Source organism: Sceloporus occidentalis, unplaced genomic scaffold, assembly GCF_023333645.1.
Source record: "Sceloporus occidentalis isolate IW3139 unplaced genomic scaffold, rSceOcc1.0.p SCAF_3, whole genome shotgun sequence".
Lineage (NCBI taxonomy): Eukaryota > Metazoa > Chordata > Lepidosauria > Squamata > Phrynosomatidae > Sceloporus > Sceloporus occidentalis.
In genome coordinates, this window is record NW_028316983.1 from 11,004,513 (window position 1) to 11,017,888 (window position 13,376).

General features: G+C 42.0%; 1 protein-coding gene across 1 annotated transcript in view; it reads right to left on the reverse strand.

Moving 5' to 3' along the window:
* Positions 1-13,331, reverse strand: part of COL9A3 (collagen type IX alpha 3 chain) — a 76,112-nt gene extending 62,781 nt beyond the window's left edge. The window contains exons 1-2 of the mRNA XM_089513650.1: positions 9,450-13,331; positions 6,299-6,367 (exon numbers count right to left, since the gene is read on the reverse strand). Coding sequence (XP_089369776.1) covers positions 6,299-6,367; positions 9,450-9,515 — 135 coding nt within the window. The 5' untranslated portion in view covers positions 9,516-13,331. The remainder of the gene's footprint in view (positions 1-6,298; positions 6,368-9,449) is intronic.
* Between the last annotated feature and the right edge of the window lie 45 nt (positions 13,332-13,376).

The following is a 13,376-nucleotide window of genomic DNA, read 5'->3' on the forward strand; positions in this document are numbered from 1 at the left end:
GAGCCATGACAGGTAAAGCAGTGTCAAATTGCGTTAATTCTGCAGTGTGGCAGCAGCCTACAATTGTTTCTTTTTTCCTTGAAATTTGCCAGAGACTGATACTGCAATGAGGGAGTGTTAATGGTTCAGGAACCATCACTTTAAGTATCACAGGTGTAAGAGAGACCACATAGAATAGCAAACTACTACTCAGATTTGCAATTTTTCTGTCCTGGATACTGCCAAGAACATTGGTAGATAAATGCAAGCATGCAAGAAAATATAGGCTGGAATTTTGTACTGCAGTTACAGATGTGTAACCTAGCATTACGGATTCAGAACCTCTCTATATTAACTAAGTCTACATAGACACAATTGTGAAACTGCTGCCATAATCATAAATGCCCCCTCAGTCCCACCATAGCAGCCAGAAACAGCATCAACCAAAGGATGTCAGTTTAGCTGCCAGCTAACATGCAAAGAAGATGCCATTTCTAGCCCCATTTATGAAGGAGGCCCTGAGCTGACTTGGCTTGTGGGCAGCCAAGCATGGCTCAGGAAGGCTGAGAATGGGGCTGTGGGTGAAAAGAACTGCAACAAAACAGGGCCGAGAGTGCATCTACACTGTAGAAATAATTCAGTTTGACACCTCTTTAAGTGATGCAGGATTCCATCCTATGGAATCTGTAGTTTTACAAGGTCTTTAGCCTTCTCTGCCAAAGTGTGCAGTTGCCTCATCAAACTACAAATCCCAGAATATTGTAGGATGGGGCCATTGCAGTTAAAGTGCTGTCAAACTGCATGATTTCTACAGTGTAGATTTACCCAGAGGGATGCCAGATAGGGAGAAGACAAGGAAAAGATGACAGAGGGAAATGGTTGGGCTTTGAGCAAGAGTCGATATGGATTTTGAAAGAGAAAAGGTTTGGATCTGATAGAGACAAAGTCTGGATTGGAGAGATACAGGATAGCCAGTCAGACAGGAGAAGAGACTCCGGTTGTGAGGAGCATAATAGAATGGAATACAGTGCACCCAAGTAGATGCACCTAGAGGGCACGCTTTTTGTGGCTTTCACCATATGCTGAAAGCTGTGCTGGGAGAAGCGGCGGTGCATCCCATAGGGAATAATGGGGTGTGTGTCTGTAGTGCGTACATGCGCGCACCGCCATACCACCACATGCGCAAGCCCCATTCATTTAAATGGGAGCTCAAGCATAGGTGGAATTTGCTTTACGCGGGGGAGTCTGGAAAGGATCCCCCGCGTAAAGAAAGGGCAGACTGCATTCATATATTGTCCTATTGAGCTTCAATAATGCTATACGTATTGTTATTTTTTTAAGAACTGTCCCTGGCAAGCCTGATAGCCTTATCAGGCCATGCATATCAATGTGAAACCACGACAGCAACACAGCCACAGGTGCACATTTAAGGGGTCAACCTGAGGCCCAAGTACCCCAGCTAGGAAAGGATTGTGTAGGAAACAAGTGGAAGGATCCGAAGGGTTGAACTGCAGGGATCCAGCCCAAGGAAATGGATCTGTCAGATTTTCCAACCAGCGAGTGAAGCTGCAACAATCAGAAGCAGGAACCCTGTCCTAATTCCTCATTACAGCCTTACTTGCTGCTAGGACTCCACTCTGAGCCTGGATGCCCAGGTTCCAGCAGTTGCCAAGAGTGCATTTGCCCAGCTAAAAATTGTGTACCAGCTGTGCTTGTTCCTTGAGATGTCAAATCTGGCTATGGTGACATGCCTTGGTTACATCCCATTTGGACTACTGTAATATGTGGGGCTGCCTTTGGAAACTGTTCAGAAACTGCAATGCATTCAAAACGTGGCAGACAGAACGCTGACTGGGGCAAGTTATAGGGAGCATATAACTCCCTTGTTGGAACACTGTCTACCTGTTCATTTCTGGGCACAATTCAAAGTGGCTTAGGCCTAGGGTTGCCATAACCCTCCTGCCAGCGGGACATTCCTGGTTTTTCACCACTAGGGGGCGTCCCTGCACAGTTTCCTCCTTGACTCAGGTTTGTCCTGGGTTTTGCCAATCTGGTGACTTTCACACCAAAATGGGTACTTTTCAGAGCCTTTGATGTGATTTTGGTGGTTGGTTTTAATGGTAATTTTGAGAGTTGAAATAAGTTCCAATTATTTTTATTCAATTAGGGCTACGTTTTATTGCCATATTAACATTACAGGGACTTTTCAGGGATTTTGACTGAATATTTGGTGAGATATGGGGGGGGGGGGCGGGATTTGGTGAGTTTTGGCCAAACGTTTGGGGAATTATCTTTGAGGCTTGTTGGCAACAATTGTTGCCAGACTCAGAAAGAGGAGCTCCTCCTCTGTTTGTTCCCCAGGTGGACCAGTCCCAGCAAGGCAGCAGGGGGGAGAGGGCCAATTCCTTTGGCACCAAGGCAAGGAGGAGGAGGAGGAGGAGGAGGAGGTGCGTGGCCATTTTCAATATTTATTTTGCCCCTGTGTATTTTTTCTAACTTTGACTGCCAGGGCTCAATGCTCTGGAATTCTGGTGTCTGTGAGGCATTTGGCCTTCTCTGTCAGAGAGCTCTGGTGCCACAATAAACTACATTTCCCAGGATTCCATAGCACTGAGCCCTGGCAGTCAAAGCAGTGTGTTTTGGACACAGATATCCTCCTTTTGTGAGTTAGTGAATGAATCCAGTCCCTAGCCTTTCTATCTCTCTCACACACTGCAGGAGTAATAACCCACTTTGAGACTGCTTTAACTCAATGCTAGGGAATCCTGGGAATGCTAGTGTTTGGGAGACATTGAGACTTCTCTGTCAGAGATGGCTCTGAGGCCACAATAGACTGCAATTCCCAGGATTCCCCAGCACTGAGCAGTCTCAAACTGGACCATTTCCTCAGTGTGGATGCACCTGGGGAGGAATTCTGGGCACTGCAGTTCAACTACGTTTGGAGGGTTATGGGACTCCCTGTCAGAGATAGCTCTGGGGCCACAGTGTACTACAATTCCCAGCATTCCCCAGCACTAACCCAGGACAGTTAAGTCACTCTCGAACTGGATTATTTCCTCAGTGTGGATGCAGCTTTGGTGAGGAACTCTGGGCATTTCAGTCCAGCTATGTTTTATTTCTGCAGTGTATTTTGGACCAGAGACAAGGTGACCAGACATCCTCCTCCTTTTCCAGGATATGTCCTCTCCTGTCAAATTTCAAAATGTCCTCCATTTGGATCATGGCTAAGAAACATGCATTTATATTAACATTTTTTAAAAATCACCAATTTTTTTCGCATGTCCTCCATTTATTAAAAATGTGTCCTCCATTTGTAAATGTTGTCCTACATTTGTCCCAGTTTGGAGGTCCTGACTTATGGCAACCCTACTTAGGCCCAGATTATCTGAAACACTGTATTTTCCCATAGGAACATGCAAGTGTCCTAAGATCTTCATGGGAAGACTTTCCCTGGTCCCACCACCATCACAAGCTCGCTTGGAAAGGACATGAGAGACAGCCTTCTTGGTGGCTGCTCCCACCCTCTGAAACTCCCTTCCACCGGAGGCTAAGCTGGCCTCCATCCTATTTTCCTTTCGCCAGCAGGCAAAGATGTTTTTATTCAAGCAGGCTTTTAATATATAACCTGTCAGAGATGGTTTTATACAGAGTCTGTGCCAGACTGTTTTTAGCTAGTGGAGTTTGTTTTTTTAAAAAACAATCTATTGTAAAGTTTTTAAATAGTTTCATTTGTGAGCCACTTTGGGTCCCTTTCTGGGAGAAAAGTGGCAAAGAAATGAAAGAAATAAAAAATAATAAATAGGGAGTTGGAAACGTCGTCCTCCTTGTGCTTTGATTGGCAACGGAACAAACCTTCTTTACGTGATAGCAAGTACATTTCTGTACCGCTTATCAGAGCACTTAAGCACTCCCTAAGTGGTTTACAAAGTGTAAGCTAATTGCCCCCAGCTATCTGGGGACTCATTTTAGCAACGTCCTCGGAAGGATGCAAGCCTGAGTCAAGCTTGAGCCCTTTCACTGGGACTGAACTCGCAACCTTATGGTTTTGAGTGAGTGGCTGCAGTACAGGCATTTAACCACTGCGCTGGGCTCTATGTGATGTGGCTGTTGTCTGTTAATGTAGATTTCGTGCAAGGAATTATGGACACTTTTCTGAATCTGATGCAAGGAATTATGGAAACTTTTCCATGAGTACGTATAGGTACCATTCAGTTCAACTGAGCTTTTTCTTGGGTAAATTGGCATAGGATGAACTGCTAAAAGACACTAAAAGGGAATCTTCACCCCTCCCCATACACATACTTTAATCTTGCTCCTGCAAAAGGCAAAATCATAGGAAGTTTGATCTTCTTTTGGAGCAATGGGGTAGAAAGGTTAAATTATCTCTTTTGAGAGACAAAGCATAAGCCAGCACTTGAACCATGATGTGATATTGTTCCTCCCAAGTTTAGTAAGGCCACAACCCTATAACTCAAAAGGTAATGCAGAAGGTATAGTTGTACCAAAGAAAGAGAAATGTTATCCTACATCATGTTGCAATTGTATGTAATATTACAGAGATATACTTTTGTTATAAGGAAAGAGACTAATTCCAAGTAACTAGAGACATAGCCATGTTTGTCTGGAATATCAGTTTGCACAAGATTTTGAAACACCTTTAAGATTAACTGCAAAAGAAGTTGTAGCATAAGGTTCTGTGGAAAGATCTACTTTCTCAGATGCATGGAGTGAACCTATGGCCAGGTAGGACCTTTATAGATTGTATGCATATTCATAGAAATGCAAATCGTGTGGTTATGGTGACAAGGTGACAAATTCAGTTTTAATGGCGGTCATTGAGGGACAAGGGCAGGAATATCACATTTCAATACTCCATTCACCATTCATATCTTTCACTCACCCTGGTCTTAGGCAACATACACTTGGCCCTCTGTATCCATGGATTTCTTATGCACAGATTCAACCATCCATGGCTTGAAAATATTAAAAAAATATATAAATTCCAAAAGCAAACATTGATTTTTCCCATTTTCTATTAAAGACATTATTTTACTATGCCATTGAATTTAATGGGACTTGAGCATCTATGGATTTTGGTATCCATGGGGGATCCTGGAACCAAACAGCAACAGATACCAAGGACTCAGTGTAATAACAGAAACTGTAGTAATTTCTTATTCATTTCAGGGGGGAAGGAGGGGATCACAAATCAGACCATAGAGAAATAGCTGGTCTCAGCTCAGGATGCATATGACAATCTCTACTTATCCCCACCAATGTGAGGGCTTCCTCCTGTCCCCTACTATAGCAACAAGCATGAGGAACTTCTAGATGCCCTTATGGTTCCTGTGTAAGACTTTATTCTTCAAATCTCCCCACTGGATACCACCACTCTCGAATAACTGCTGCCACCACTGATGCCAAGTGTCTAAATTCAAGCTTTCCCATATCCCTTAAGTAGTATTCTCAGAGACACAAGTGTATAATACAAAAATGATTTATTAAACAGACATGGAACATAACAACAAAGTCAACTTACTTAATACATCTAAATCCTGACTGACATGTACTTTAACTCACATCTCTTACTTACCTAACTTCAATACTCATCTTGTGTATACTTTCACTGACTGATAGTTTGACTCCATTAATATTGTCAGACTCATCTCTCATCCTAACTCCCCTCATCTCCTAACTGACAACTATAATAAACTTCATCCTTTTCAAAATCCCATTGAAACATTCAGCCAGTTATAAAGCATTCAGGTTTTTTTCCACATTTGGAATTTCATTATCTTATCATTGATTATCCATAAAAATGATTGTGAAATTTTAGAAACCAAGGCACACACACAAAAAAAATAAAAAATAAAAAAAAATTACAAAATCAGATCTCCATATCGCCTAATGTCTAAAAATCCAGAACTGGGTTGGTCAAAATGTAAAGCCAGTTTCAAAAAGGTGCACACTTGGAAAACCATCCCAGTAATGATTTGTAATGCACTGCCTTATCCCAGTGCTTGAAACTAAGTGGGGAAAGCCATCATAGACATTGTGGTCATCCCCCCACCCCCCCAAGGAAGAAGTCTTGGTCAGAAGGTATGTTTGAAAATAACTGTGTTCAGTGATGGAGGAAAGAATGCGTGAGATTTCCCCAAAAAGCAAACATTAAAGACTCAGGTTCTCTGTAATAATTTGCATGTCTTCACATTTCAACAGCCACTAGCAGTTCTAAGGGATACTGTTAGACCGCCTGGCCAAAGCTCCACCTTCCTTCTATCCTCTACCATGGCCCAATCGCAGGCTGCCCAATACTTACATCTATGCCATCCTTGCCAGGTGCTCCTGGGGGTCCTCGTGGTCCAACGGGGCCTCTTAGTCCTGGTCTCTGAGAAGCAAAGATGAAAAGTGAAGTCTGGCTTCAGAATTCAAAGACATAGCCATATTAATGTGGAGAATCAGTATGCAAAGGGATCTTGTAGCACCTTTGAGACTAACTGAAAAAAAGAAGTTGGTAGCATGAGCTTTCATAGACTTGAGCCTACTTCCTCAGATGCATGGCTTCAGAGAAAGCATATGGAAATAGACCAGATGCTTCAGAAACAAGAAAAGACTTCAGATACCCTGATCTGGAGCAGTCGCCAAAGGACCCCTAGGTCAGAGCTTGAAAAGGTTACTTTTTGGACAGCGCAGACCCATCAAAATAACTTTCGACCTCTGTTCTATGTTCTGTTCTGATGAGTTTAAGGTGATATTTCGAGATATCTGCAACAGTTGTGATGTGATATGAAAATATCTGGGGTTTCTCTTGGTGGCAAAGTCATAGGCATTTCTAATACCACAATGGGTTGTTACATTCACGAATGTAGAAAATGCTAAATTTCAATTAGAGAGGATAGTGAAACTAAAGATGCAATTGTTTCCCCGTCCAAGTTGATGAAATCACTGAAATTTATCCACAGACCTTTCTGTGGACACTGGATTAAGAATCTCTGTTCTAAGGGGAACCTAACATCCAGTCTTTGTTACAATTTATTGCAACCAGATTGGTTTCTATCTAGTGATTTGCTTCTGGTTCTTTGGAGGGGAAGATTCATTTTGGAAGTAGAAATCACCTTTTCAATCCAAGCTTTTCATTCAGTGCCCTCATCTTTTTCTCAGGAATGAGAAAATCCATTCCTCATGCTGTCCAACCCGCTAGAATTTATTGTACTTTCCACTAAACTCAAGAGTGACATACACAGCTTATCCCATTCTGTCCGAACTCACAAAATTAGAAGTTGATTAGGTTGTGAGGCATAGTCCCTTACTCAAGTTCATACTTTACCATTCACAGCTGAGTGGGAATTTGAACCCAAGTCTCTCCAATGCAACTCAACGCTCTATCCTCTAGGAGCCCTCAAATGATTTCTTGGCCCCTGACTTTTATCATTGTCTGTTATCATTGCCCGCCCATCCATAAACTTTTTAATTTTGGGTTCAGTTGCTTTGCAGACATGGAAGCTTTTTTTTTTTTTTAACTTTTCTTCAGTCTTGATAAATGGGTCATGGGCCTCCTTGCTTTGTTGAACAGAACAGAGTTTGCAATGTAGAAAAAAAGTTTTAACTTACTTAAACTCCAATTATTTTAATTGCACATTTTAAACTGTCCTTGGATTTTGCTGTTTTACAGATGGTAGACTCTTAATAACTACCTTCTAATGAAGTGTTGGGGGAGTGGGTGGCAGGGAGGGAGCACACCTAGTTTCAATAATGTGCAAATTATCCTATCCATAAAACTAGGAGAAAAGAAAGAGTAAGCTATTCATCCCCCGTGAGTTGCACTGAATTCTACACAGAGGCTGGATCTGCTCTCTGAATGCCTGCAGTGTTTGGTGTTTTTGCTTTAAGGTAGGGAAAATGCTATAAATGTTTTTCTATGTGGAGGAAAGAGAGCCCCAGAGAGAGTGTAACTTGCAACCAGCCTTTGAGCCACAAAGGTTTCATTGTGCAGGAAGGTTTGCTCACGGCCGAGAAAGGGGCGACTCCAGATTCCTGAACCTGTCTGTGGAAAGCTTCTTTTGCTAACTTTAGAAAGAAAAGGATCCCTGTAATTTCTCCATTAGTTGGTCATGAACAGTCCTTGCAGGGTGCTCTTCAGAAATAGAAATTTCATGGTGTGTGTGTGCTGGGGTGTGTGTGCACAATTTGACAAAAGACTATATTCCTCCGAAATGTGAGTTCAGAGTAGGCAGACTTGACCAGCTGGGTTGAGGGGACCAACCAAGGTAGAGGCCAAAAATGTGGAACATTAGCAGTTTTGTTCATTGTGAAACTGAATGCTTCCATACAAAACACAGAACTTGTGTTGCAAGGAAATCCCCCCATCCCATCTGAGGGGCAAAATACTTGAAATTATTTGGTGTCATGGTCTGTCAGTTAACAGTCTACCATCTAAATATATCCAAAAGTGCCTACATTATAGTTTAGCAAAACTTCCAGCTAGTTTTGTAATCACAACTCCTAAAGATTTTTAGGATCATTAGCTGGCCCATGAACACATCTTAGAAGAAAGAGCAAATCTTAGAAGAGTCCATACCAACTAATCTGTGGGTACCACTTGGTGAATCATGCAGATTAATTGCTTCTTCAAGTATCCAGTTTTACAGTCCAATCCCTTCCATGTTTTCCCTGAAAGCAACTCCTGTTAGTTTCAGTGGGAATTTCCCCCTAAGGAATTGTGCATGTAAGAGTACCATCTCATACCTTTACACAACAATTCAGATATAGCCATGCTAGTCTGTAGAATTACTATGTAGAGAGATCTTGTAGTGCCTTTGGAGATTATCACGTGAAAAAGGACAGGAGCGAAGTCCTTATCACACACTTGAGTGAAGATTATCAGATGATGTCGCACTTATCTCATCATTATCCTGTCAATGAAGTGGAATTGTCACGTCACTTTTCATTAACTGTTTCCGTTAATGAAAAATGATGGAACAATCCCACTTCATTGATGGGATAAAGACAGGATAAGCGCAACATGTGTGATAATCTTCATGTAATCGTGCAGTAAGTATGGGATAAGGATGAGAATGATCCACTTCGCTCCTGTCCTTTTTTCACGTGATAATCTCCATTGACAATAACTGAAAGAAAGAAGTTGGCAGCATGAGCTTTCGTAACTTGTCTACTTCTGCAGGTGCATTTGAGGAAAGAATATTGAATCTCATTGTGGGAGAAAATTGAGATATAAATCCTTGAAACAAACAAACAAACAAATCTATGAAAGCTCATGCTGCCAACTTCTTTCTTTTGGTTAGTCTCAAAGGTGCTACAAGATCTCCCTATGTACAAAACTTAAGAGTGATACTTTCTCTTTTGAGGGATGCGGATGCTCACTCTAGAAGATGGAGCTAGTGCAAACCATTAAATGTTCCAGAGTTCCCCAGCTTCGGAAAGGCAGAATTAAAAAGGAAAAAAAAACTTACCTGAGCTGAGGAGGTAGCCAAAAGCTGAAAAAGAAATAGGAATCCGAGAGCTGCAAATCTGGCCATAGTTATTACAAGCTAATGCTTCTCATTAATGAAAGAATGCAGAAAATTCTCCTCCTTCCTTCTCTTGGTCCAATGATCCTGTTCTTTGCTTCTCAAATGTCCACTCCTAGATCTCCTCCACTTCCAGAGCAACCTGGGTCTCCTGGTTTGACAAGGAGATGCACCAGCCAGCACGCACATAGGGCAAAACTCAGATGGAAAAAAGAAGCAGGCGACTGAGAAAGGGGAGGTGGAAGAGGGCTGGACACAGTCAGGAAAACAGGCATACAGTCACAGCTTAAGGCTTTCTTTTTTTTAAAGCCTGCTGTGTTCCAGCCAGAGGACAGCAGGGAAAGGGGGCCCACAGGCAAAGAATAAGACTGTTTGACTTTACTGATTTATTGACTACAACAACATCCAGAAAACAATTATGCTTTTATCGGGCCAACTAAAATGCACAAAATACATGTTGCAAGATCTGCACAATAGTGATACCTTTTTTTTTGGGGGGGGGGGGCAACCAAAATGGACAAAAGACACGTTGCAAGCTTTTGAAGCTCCACTGGCTTCTTCATTGGGCAGTGTGTGTGCATCTTCGTTTCCGATTTATGGCAACCCTAAGGCAAACTGATTGTGAGGTTTTCTGGAGAAGATTTGTTCACAGGTTTGTCATTGCCTTCCCCTGAGGGTGAGAGTATGTGACTTGCCCAAGGCCACTCAGTGGGTTTCATGGCCGAGCTGGGAACTGAACCCTGGTCTTGAGTTGTACTCTAACACTGAACCTACTATGTGATGCTGGCTCTCCAAGTCATCAGGCAAAGATGTTAAAAATAATACTGGAGGAAGAAAAATGAGGATGTTAAGTCACAGGTGTGCATTTTGTCAAGTTGTTGTTTTAAGTTAAGATGGGATATGGGGATATCCTTTTTGCCTGGTGGAGCCAGTAGAACTTGCAACATTTGTGCATTTTGGTTGGTCCAAGCAAGGTATCGTTATTTTGTGGGTTTGATGTTATTGTACTTTGCTGTGTGGCAAAAACAGCTAGCCCTGGATATGATTTACTGACTGTTTACCCAAGATGGTTCTCTCAGAAAAGTCCAGATTTTCCTTCAGTACCACTCACAGACAAATTTAACTTACGCACCCAATGATACATAGTTAAGCTGCTGTGATTATAGTGGTCCACCAAGAATGGGACTGATACCAGCTGTACCTATAACAGATCAATTAACATACTGAGAGATGTCTGCACTACACACTAATATGAACTTGAGACCACTTTAATCATCATGACTCCTCTCTATGGAAACCAGGGATTTGGAATTTGGGAAGGGACTCAGAATTCATTGCTATTACATACTTCAGGGGGGTGCACTAAAGCTTTTGAGAGGAGAGCAAGGACTAATCCACACTGTAGAAATAAAGTAGCTTGACTCCGCAGAACAACAAGAAAGAGTTATAGGGAGTTGGCACCACTTTCAACTGACATGGCATCATTCTTATGGGATCCTGGAGTTTATAGTTTGCCAAGGAACTTAGGTTATATACACACTGCAGATATAGTTTGACACCACTTTAACTGCCGTGACTCTATCCTACTGAATCCTGGGATTTGTAGGGTTGATGAGGCACAAGAGCTCTGACAGACAATATTACTTTCACTGTTGTGGCTCCATTCTAAATACTCTGCTAAGGAACCCTAGTCCCCTCCTGAACTGCAGTGCTAGAGTTCTCTAGCAGAGTATGCAAAGTACTGTGACACAAGCATTTTCTCCTTAGCTTGTCACAAGAAGCAGGAAAGAAAGTGTAAATATGGTCTTAAGAAAAAATAATCCCACATTAACTGATGTATTCTCACAGCTCTCCAGTGAGAAAAACGACTACTTAATTGAGTATGTGTTGGAGGTAGTAGGGTTCGAAGGGATCTGCCACAGACTAGTATCGGCCACTGATCAGACAGCAAGAATTCCTGTTTTGAGTATGTATAAATAACATACGTATACTCTTGTATAAACAAGTTACAGTACTTTACATAAAAAAGTGCATTTCTTCTTTTATGTGCCTGCTATTGATAAAGGACAGCGCAAAATTCTTTAGGCATCTGTAGATAATACCTCATTCTGCAAAACAGGCCCAAACCCAATCATAAGATTAAATGTAGAACATGGGGGAAGACTTTATAGACAGTATATAAGTGTGAGCTGTCAAGAGTGTGGTACAGTATAATATTAACTGTTTATTTAGGGAGCTGACCCATGAATCCAAATATCCCCAATTCGAGTCATGCATGTCCAGTCCACTGGATGACCTTTGGCAAGTGACACTCTCTCAGCTTCAGAGGATGACAACGGCAAACCCTCTCTGAATGAATTTGCCTTTGTTGTTGCTGTGTGCCTTCAAGTCATTTCTGACTTATGATCCTAATGCTTTACATGGCAAATTTATTCAGAGAGGGTTTGCCTTTGCCATCCTCTGAAGCTGAGAGAGTGCAACTTGTCAAAATTCATCCAGTGAGTTTCACAGCTCAGTTGGGAATCAAACCCTTGTCTCCAGAGTCGTAGTCCAACATTCAAACCACTATGCAACAGTGCCTCTCTTGTTGTTACATGTCTTCAATGGACATTGACTTGTGGTGACCCTATCCTAGGTTTTTCTTGGCAAAAATTATTCAGAGGAGTTTTACTGCCTTCTTCTGAGGCAGAGTGTGTGTGACTTTCCACTGGGTTTACATGGCTGAACAGGGATTTGAACCCTGATCTCCTACAGACTGTCACACAGTTCACCTTTATGTGCAGTTTCAGCTACCTATGATCAGCCAGTCTAAAAATATTGTCAGTGGATTAGCTTTGCACAGTTTCAGTTGTTGCTGTGTGCCTTCAAGTCATTTCTGACTTATGGTGATCCTAAGGTGAACCTATCATAGGACTTTCTTGGCAAGATTTGCCCAGAATGGGTTTGCCTTTGTCTTCCTTTGAGAGAATGTTACTTGACCATGTTCACTTAGATTTCCATGGTAGAGCAGGGATTTGAACCATGGTCTCCCACAGTCCTAGTCCAGCACTCAAACTACACTACACTACAAGCTCTCAAAAGTATATTATCATTACTATCATTGCTTGGCCATGTAAACCCACTGAGTGTCCCTGGGTAAACTCTCAGGCACAGGGGATGGCAATGGCAAATCCCCTCTGAAGAATCCTGCCAAGAAAACCAACTTTAGTATGCCTATACCAAGAAGTTGTCAGTTTGCATGTCTCTCTTAAGAGTGTAGGCATAACATGCATACATGTCATTATCTGTTTCATGGTCTTAGAGACACCCTTTCTCTTTCAGCATCAGTTAGTTTGCAATAAATCAGTTTGTTCATTTTCTAATGTGCAGGTTGTTTTCAATCCTCCATGTTTTGAAAAAAACAAACCATGTTTGCAGAGCATCTCACCATGAGATGTAATATCATCTTTTATAGTTGGAAGTAGCATGGCATAGTGGTTTGAGTACTGGGTTAATCTGGAGATCAGGGTTCAAATTCTGGCTTGGCCATATAAACCCACTGGCTGGCCCTGGGCAAGTCACACTCTTTCAGCCTGAGAGGATGGCATTGACAACCCCCTCTGAAGAATCTTGCCAAGAAAACCTCATGATACAGTTGCCTTAGGGTTGCCATAAGTCAGAAACAGCTTGAAGGCACACAACAACAACAATATAAAGAAGAGGACACAAGAAAGAAAACCAAGACTTAATTCTGGCCCATTGTTCCAAAGCAAATGAATGAGGGTATGAGGGGGAAAAACAACTGCAACTTCCTACTTGCTATATTTAAGAATATGTGTTAGAAATCTGAAAATATTCTCCTGCCAATAGAGCTTTGCAAAGAGGTTTTAA